This window comes from Otolemur garnettii, unplaced genomic scaffold (assembly GCF_000181295.1).
Source record: "Otolemur garnettii isolate 467f Iridium unplaced genomic scaffold, OtoGar3 scaffold00007, whole genome shotgun sequence".
Lineage (NCBI taxonomy): Eukaryota > Metazoa > Chordata > Mammalia > Primates > Galagidae > Otolemur > Otolemur garnettii.
In genome coordinates this window covers 31,131,467-31,140,117 of record NW_003852402.1, presented here as the reverse complement: position 1 = coordinate 31,140,117, position 8,651 = coordinate 31,131,467, and the positions used below count along the sequence as shown (strand labels likewise).

The window sequence follows — 8,651 nt, the reverse complement described above, 5'->3', positions numbered from 1 at the left end:
GGGGCAATGGGTGGAGGAAGGGTGATTGGAGGGATCACTTCCATGGTTTATCTTACAAGGGTACAAGTGAATCTTTCTAAGAGTAGAATATAAACGTCTTAACACAATAACTAAGAAAATGACATGAAGGCTATGTTAACCAGTTTGATGGAAATATTTCAAATTGTATATGAAAACACCACACTGTACCCCATGATTGCATTAATATTCACAGCTATCATTTAATAAAAAAAAATAAGTAAAATAAAATAATGGAAAGGTTTGTTTTTTGTGTTTCCTGCTGTTGCCTGGTAAGCAAGGTACAAGTCTATACCTATATGCCAGAGAGTTATAGCAGAATATAAAAGATAGAAAAGCAAAGAAGCTGAGTATGGATGCCTTTAAATAAAACTACAAAAAATTAACAGGATAATATATTTTTAATCTATGTGCTTCATTATTAAATCTGATTTGATTTTTATCTTCTGGTAGAAAGTATTTCTGGGTGATAGTAACTGCTTTTGTGAAGAAATGAAGTACTTCACATAAAATATGATTTATTGCCAACAGAGAATAACAGAAGTGTCTGTTCTCATATTCTGAGAAAGTTTTTGCTCTTATATTACTTTCTGTAGTATTTGGAGATTTTAGTTTAATATCTTCAGATTTATACATTATGGACATTTTTTTCATGAAACAACTAGAGTAGTTTTTTGAATCATCACTATTTAAACTGAATTGGTAAACATTCTGTTCTCACATTGCCTTTTGAAGACCTAGCCAGCAGCTATATACACTTTTGTATTGGTGGTGGATAGGGAAGTAAGCTTTTGAAGGAATACTATACTCCAACTTGTGTAACACCAGGATTGTCCTACTGTAAAAAAAACAATAATCTGTATTTTAAAAAGGAATTAATAGTTATTGTTCCTCTACTGTTGATTCTATGATCATTATATATCAGGGAGTAAAAAGAATTAATTAATAGTTGTTGTTCCTGTACTGTTGATTATATGATCATTATATATCAGGGAGGAAATTAATTTATTTTGTGGACTAAGGAAAGAGAAAAACAGAGTATAAAGTAATCTTTTCTGTTTGCATTACTTTTGGGACATTTCATTATTACGTTGTTACTTATCAGTCAACCATAGATATTTTCAGTAATAAACATAGTTATTAGTTTTTGTACCCTGAAGGATCAAAGTACTTTAATAATTAGTGATTGTTTTCTCTTTTAGGAGAGAAGCCACAAGTCTTACCGTCCCTTAACAGTGTTGACATTTCGCTTAAATTACCTATTTAGTGAATTAAAACCAATGTCATATCACCTCCTAAATATGATTTTTCATGCTGTGGTTAGTGTGATATTTCTTAAAGTCTGCAAACTTTTTCTGAAGAACAGGAGTAGTATGATTGCTTCGTTACTTTTTGCAGTGCACCCAGTACACACAGAAGCAGTAAGTAAAACTATAAATCAGTTTTATTCTTTTTTTTTTTTTCTTTTAACAAATCCTTCAAAGTGATTATATTGGTATATGTTTTTAAGGAAAAAATTTTCATCATGACTTTAATCCAAGTATTTAAAGACTCTTAAATTAGTACACTAAGTCTTTACTTTCTAGTACACAGTCTTACCTTCTTACTATATAAAATTTTTAAATTAAAACAGCTTTTTTTTAATAAAAATATATTCATGCAACAAGATAAAAATCTCTTGCATTTAGTAATATAAAATATAAATGAATATAATCCTTTGCTATTTTTTTATCAATATGGATTTTAAGTATTATTTGTCAACAGACATTCTAACAAATAATGATATTCATTTTGTCTATTTTCAGTGTGTTTCAAAATTGGTGTGTTAGCTCTGCTATTGCAAATATGTACATCAGCCCCACCTAGCAAGAAATAGCCAAACTATAATTTTATTTCACTTGATAAACTTGAAAGTCCAAAATTTCTTCCCAGCAGGAACAGAGAATACTCTTGTTTAGTTGCTTTGTTACAAGCTTTTAGTTGTAAGCAGAAGATGTGTGTGTGTGTTGAGGGGAGATTATCTCTCACTGTTGTGAACCTTTCACCAGTGCTTAGTGCCTTGCTGACCAAACATTTTTCCATGCTTATAAAAACAATAGGTTGTTTTAAATTGTGCAGTGAGTTCAGAATGCTTTAAAGGGAGAAGTCTAGACGTTTTATATTTAAATTTTAGAATTTAAAAGAAATTCTTAAAGTGTATAGTCTTTTTAAACTGTAGTTTTCAAATTGTTAACAAGGTGAAACTTCCTGAATTTATGGTACCTTTATATTTTAAGAATGCTTGTATTTTAGGGGAATATGTAAGATGGACTTAGCTTTTAAGTTCTAGATATTGTATTATAATTATGCAAGATGTTATCATGGGAGAAGCTGGGTAAAGAATACAGAGTACCTCTCTACTATTTTTTCAGGTCTCTGTGAGTCTTTTAATTCTTCAAAATAAGTTAAAATAATAATAAAAGAACTATTCAAAGAGTTGCTGAAAATGTTCTGTTTACAGAAGATATACAAATTCACCACCTGAGGGCACTCAAAGAATGTTTAAGAAACAGAAATGTGCACTTCAAAAATTATGAAATTTAGTTTCTAGTTAGAATATTGTTGCTTTTACATGTAGTAAATTTTCAAGATCCTCTTTATTAGTACAAACTCCCTTTCTTTTCCCTTTCTAGGTAACAGGAGTTGTAGGAAGAGCAGAACTTTTGTCATCTATCTTTTTTCTAGCTGCATTTTTGTCATATACCAAATCAAAAGGACCAGATAATTCCATAGGTAAGTAAGATATAATGTTTGATTTTTTTACAGCTGTAAAACCTGATCAGGTAATTTTTATTTACTCAAAGTGCTTCTTATAAGATGTACACCAAACTTGGGACTTAACTTTATATACTTTATATACTACATTTTATTCTACTTTAATAGGTATGCAGAAGCATAGAACCTTATCAATATTAAAAAACTTGTGTGTAGTGTATATTTTATCAAGAGTGAATAGTTTGTATGTGACACAATTTCAAAAACCAAATAACCCCAGAATACGGGAGTTTGAGGCAGTCCTGTCATCTGCTGTTAACTGTAAATGATAAAAGTACCAGTACTTCAGTTGTCTTTTGATAAGTAATACCTGCTAAGGCATATTGTGTAGGCAAGGTTAAAAACCTACTAGAGTATAACTTTTATTATGTGTTGATCATAGTTCAGGTATTTATTAAGCCCCTACTATGTGATCTGTCCTGGAAGGTGCTTAGTATACATCAGCTCATAGTCCTGATGATGCCTGGCATTGCTGGAAAACAAGTTCCATGCAATAAAATGATTTCTTAGAGTGTAGGTATGAAAGGGACCTCTCATAATAGTTTTAACCTTTATTTACTATTAAAATTTAACTGCGATTTCTCCCTAAGTTCTTGGGATGATTTTTTCACTGTAGTTCCAAGGTACTGATGACAAGCTTAGTTTTGAACCTTGAAACCAAGGTTCAAGAAATAAGATATTTAGCCAGACAGCTTAATGTTTCTTAGGTTTATGATATGAGTAGGTTTGTCTTTTACTGCTGTGCATAATGTCTTAAAACAGATTGAATGGCAGCAGACATAGTGATTAAGAACTTCATGAACTCAAGAGTTAGATTTCAGATTCCAGCTCCACTATTTTCCAGCTCCATTTACTATTTTATGCAAATTATATTTAACCTGACTGTACTTTCTTTCTTTATAAAATGATCCCCTACAGCTAAGCAGTCCATCATGCAGTAAGACATAGTTCATTAATACGAATTGCAAACCAATATCCTTTTTACTGTACCATTCTAAACAAAACATGAATGGTAGAAAATACTGTGACTGAGTGCAGTGGCTCACACCACCCAGCACTCTGGGAGGCCAGGACAGCTTGATGGCTTGAGGCCAAGAGTTTGAGACAGCCTAAGCAACATAGTGAGATTCTGTCTCAAAAAAACTAAAAAATAAAAACCTTATGTGGACACAGTGTCACATGCCTGTAATCCCAGCTACTCTGGAAATGCGGGTGGAAAGATTGCTTGAACCCAGGCGTTTGAGGCTGCACTGAGCTATGATGACCCTCCTGCACTCTTGCCCAGACCATAGAGTAAGACTTTATCTCAAAAAATAAAAAAAGAAAGAAAGAGAATGGAAAAAAGAAAATACTGTGATCTACAAGTCCATGACCCTCTCTAACCATTTCTCCTGTCATTCTCACCCTCGCTTGCTTCACCGTATAGAGAGATAAACCTTGCTATTCTCAAATAGCAGAGTGCTGGCCTTTATACGTATGTTCCCTTTTCATTGAATTGTCTTCCTTAGATCTTTATGAAGTTGCCTCATTTATGTACTCCTTTATATTATCAGCCTGAGTTTAAGCGTTTCCCTGTTACAGAAGCCTTTCCTGTTCTAACTAAGCCTTTTACCTTATGTTATTTTTTGTTCCTGATACTTTATTTGGTTCTTTTTAATCACTTCTTATTCTTCATAATTTTAATACCTTGTCTTATTTCCTTGAGAAATACTTATTAGAAATTCTTGCTGTATCTTTTTAATTATGATTTAGTAGAATGTTAATATGTTTGTCTTTCATTTGTGATTGTTGTACCAGTAGATATTTAGCTATTTTGGGCTCAAGCCACATGTTTTCCTAAAGTTATCAACCACTGTGCCTATGAAGGGGAAGGCCAGGGACACTGTATGTTCATCTGGTGATTGTGAAGGGGTGAGGAGAATTAAAACCTAGGATATGGAGTTCCAGGGTCCCAGGTCCACTTTTGATCACTGTCATTGCTGCCAGTTCTACCAGGCACCCCCTCTGGTCTAAAGAGAATAAGCATTGAGAAGAGTACAGTACACCATCCCTCTGCATTTAGATGGGAGGTATTTGGAAGCTGCTGCCATGGGGTGATTGGTCAGTTTGTACCTTTCAAAAGATAATCATCTCTTTACTCCATCAAGACTTCTGAAGTGCTGTAATTTTACTTCTTAGAGCACCCACTCGCCAACGTAGCTGCAGATTTCTGCAGTAAAGGAGCAGATAATTATCTACCCAAAGCAGTCAGGAAAGGCTAGAACAGGCATCCTCAAACTACTGCCCACAGGCCACATGGAGCCCACCAACGACATTTGTCTGGCCCGCCGGGTGTTTTTGTCACTGTTGCCTGTCCTGCTAGGCAGCCGACTCATCCCAAGGCCCACAGTCCGGCCCTCCAGCGGTCTGAGGGACATTGAACTGGCCCCCTGTTTAAAAAGTTTGAGGACCCCTGGGCTAGAACAAAAGTTTAAAACTTTTTTTCTTATTCTAGCCTTTGGCTTTAGGTGCCGCTCTTAATAACACCTGCAGAAACACAAATGCTTAAGATAACTTTGACTATCCAGGAATTTCTTTTTATTCTTTTTATTTTTAACTATCTTAGAAACTATTTCTCATACACCTTATTCTAGGGTTGAATTTGGGGGGGGGGCCAACAGATCATGCTACTTTATGACTGAAACAAAAAACACAATCATGTTGCTTTCTAAGCTTGACTTGTATTTCTGATGATACATCTAATCAGAAGATATATAATGTACATTTTTATTTTATTCATTTGTTGTTTATTTTCCCACAATAGATGTAACCGTCTATTGTGAGAGATAGCTTTTTCTTTATTCTTAGTCTCCATTTTTAATCTTCTTTGCCTAGAATCGTTCCTGATACATAGTGGGTATTCAGTGTACCTTAGTTGAGGAAATAAGCAAGTAAATGTTTTTAATGTATTTTAAATTCTGATTGTAAAGACACTGAAACCCACCTTGAATCTCTCTATCATCTTAATCCTTATAATACTTTGTATTTTACATTAAATAATTTTACCCATAAGGCCGTAGTTTCATCATCATCTTTGTTTTCTTTCCCCTTTTTAACTAGGATAAACTGTCCTGTGTAAAATTTTCAATTTGTAATAGTTTAATCACCACTAAATTCTAGATTTTTGATGCCTCCTGCCCTTTTTCATGAGCATGATCCGTCCAATCTCAAGGCCTTTACACTGTGCTTTTCTGTTACTCTAAGTTTCTGCTTAGATGTCCCCTTAAACATCATCGGCAGCACCACTCGTCTTCCTGAGTCTTTTTTATTTCCCTTCACTTTATATTTTTTTCTCTAACACATTTTTGCTTTGTCACTTTTTGACCAAGATTATTATTACTTGTTTGTCATCTCTCTCCTCAACACTCTTGAAATGTAGTACTTAACATTATTTGAATAAATGATTGCTGAAGGTGTGTTTCTTTCACACATGGGTTGAAAAGCCTGTTTTTTTTCCCAATTGGAATGGATTTAAGTGTTGCAACTTATTTAGCAGTTGTACTTGTTTAGACAAAATTACATGTGGTAACATTAGCCAGAGAAATCTGATTATAAAATCAAAGTGTATGTATTTATATAGTAATACATTCATTAACATTTGAAGAACTGAAGTGACAGTTTAAGTAATGCTTGTTGCCTTTATTAGAGCTGTTAATTGGTGAAATTGATTCCAGGATTATAGAAGGGAACTGTTTTTTTTTCTCTTCCTTGGAGTGGAAATATAAATTAGTTAGAAGCTATGAATAATATCAGAAGAACAATGTTATAAGTCATGGTCTCTTTATTATGTATGATTCTTTTCAAAATTCTTTCCTCATCTTAAAAAATGGGTACAGTTATACCTGCATTCTTAACCCATAGAGTGATTTTGAGATTCAGAGATATATACTGTATGCTAAACCAGCTATATACACTGTTTAATATATTTTTAAATTACCTACTATCAAGGCCATTATTTCCGCTAATTTTTAAGGTACACATGCCCATTCAACCATACTGGTTTTTTTTTTGTTGTTGTTTGTTTGTTTGAGAAAGAATCCAGAATCTCACTCTGTCACCCTGGGTAGAGTGCTATGGCATTGTAGCTCAGCATAACCTCTAAATCTTGGGCTTGACCTCCCTCTTCCCTTTCTTGACATCCCTCCCTCCATCCCTCTCCTCTTGCCTAGACCTCCCAAGTAGCTGGGACTACAGGTGCATGCTGCAGTACTTCACTAGTTTTATTATTTTTAGTAGAGACAAGGTTGCTCTTGCTCAGGTGGGTCTTGAATTCCTGAGCTGAAGCAGTCTACCTGCCTTGGCCTCCCAGAGTGCTAGGTTTATAGGCATGAGCCACTACGCTTGGCCCATACTGTTCTCTATGTCATTTATTTGCCCACCTCATTCCCACCTCTACTGTTTTATTTATACTCCTGCCCCAGTCTTTCTATGTCTTGTTTATCTTTGAAGACCAAACTTTAGGTTCATCCCGTTAGTGAATAACCGTAAACTGATTTTTTTCTTCTATGAATTACTTGTTGAATTTAGCACTGTAGTATATAGCACTTGTTATAACCTATGACATTTAGTATTGATGATTTTGTCCTAACTAGGATATTATATTTTTTTTAGGAAAAATAGTATCACTAACAATTTGGGGGTTTGGGTTTGTGTGTTTATTTTTGTTATTTTTCTTTTCAGTAATTTTAAGTTAGTCGGGTACTTGAAAACTGTAAGCAATTTCAAAAATAGATGAGTTTCTATAGTAAGCCTAAGGATAAAAGAAAATTTATTAGATTCATGAATTTAAGTTCTTGTTTAAACTTGAATTTAAGTCAATTATTTCAATTTTTCTTTAGTTAATATCCTTCTTTAATAAAAACTGAGGTCACACAATTATACCAGATTTTTTTTTAAAACCAAAAAGAATTAAGAGATTGAGATTCCATTAAAAAATCTGAAGCTCAGAAAAACTGCCCAGATTCACAAAGCAAGTTAGTAGATACAGAATTACTCTTATGGTTCATTGATCTTTAATGAAATTACTAAGTAATAGACAGTTACTTAAAGTTGATGAAGCTTAAATAGGACTTGTGAATATTCTATTGTGATTTAAAAAAAATAGTACTGATTTTAGTGCTTATTGTTAACTTGTTTAATTTTAATTTTTATAGTATTTTTTTAAAGAAATGGTACCTACTTTGCTCAATGGTTTGAGGTTTCAAGTTTTTAATAAATTACAGATATAATAAAGTATGTAACATATTTGTGTAGTAATATCAATATTTGTCTTTATTTCAGACCCATAGCTCATTCATTATGATACTCAAGCTTGTAAAATGTCTCTGTTTGGAAGTAACCTCTCTGCTTTTCTTTTAAAAGTTAGTATTTAGTTAGATAGTTTTTCTCTCCAGAAAAATTTTTTAGTTCAAATTATACATCTTGATGTTTTTCTTTGGATAGATATATATATAATAGCAAAAATTATAAAAGTTAAGTATTTTAAAGCATATGTTACTGGCCAAGCTAACCTTAACACCCAACCATTCACAAATGTGAATATGAATCACAAGTAAGGATTAAAATACTATTTTATGTACTATAAACTTGCTTTGTGTATTTTTATTTTTTTCTGTTCTTAAATTGCAGTGTGGACTCCAATTGCATTGACGGTGTTTTTAGTGGCTGTTGCAACATTGTGTAAAGAACAAGGAATAACCGTTGTGGGAATTTGCTGTGTGTATGAAGTGTTTATTGCCCAGGGGGTGAGGAAAAATATAAATTTTATTGTTGCTATCTTT

At 33.2% G+C, this 8,651-nt stretch overlaps 1 protein-coding gene across 1 annotated transcript in view; it reads left to right on the top strand.

Moving 5' to 3' along the window:
• Positions 1–8,651, top strand: part of TMTC3 (transmembrane and tetratricopeptide repeat containing 3) — a 47,532-nt gene that overhangs the window by 8,587 nt on the left and 30,294 nt on the right. Inside the window, exons 3-5 of the mRNA XM_003783371.1 lie at positions 1,221–1,439; positions 2,691–2,790; positions 8,500–8,615. Coding sequence (XP_003783419.1) covers positions 1,221–1,439; positions 2,691–2,790; positions 8,500–8,615 — 435 coding nt within the window. The remainder of the gene's footprint in view (positions 1–1,220; positions 1,440–2,690; positions 2,791–8,499; positions 8,616–8,651) is intronic.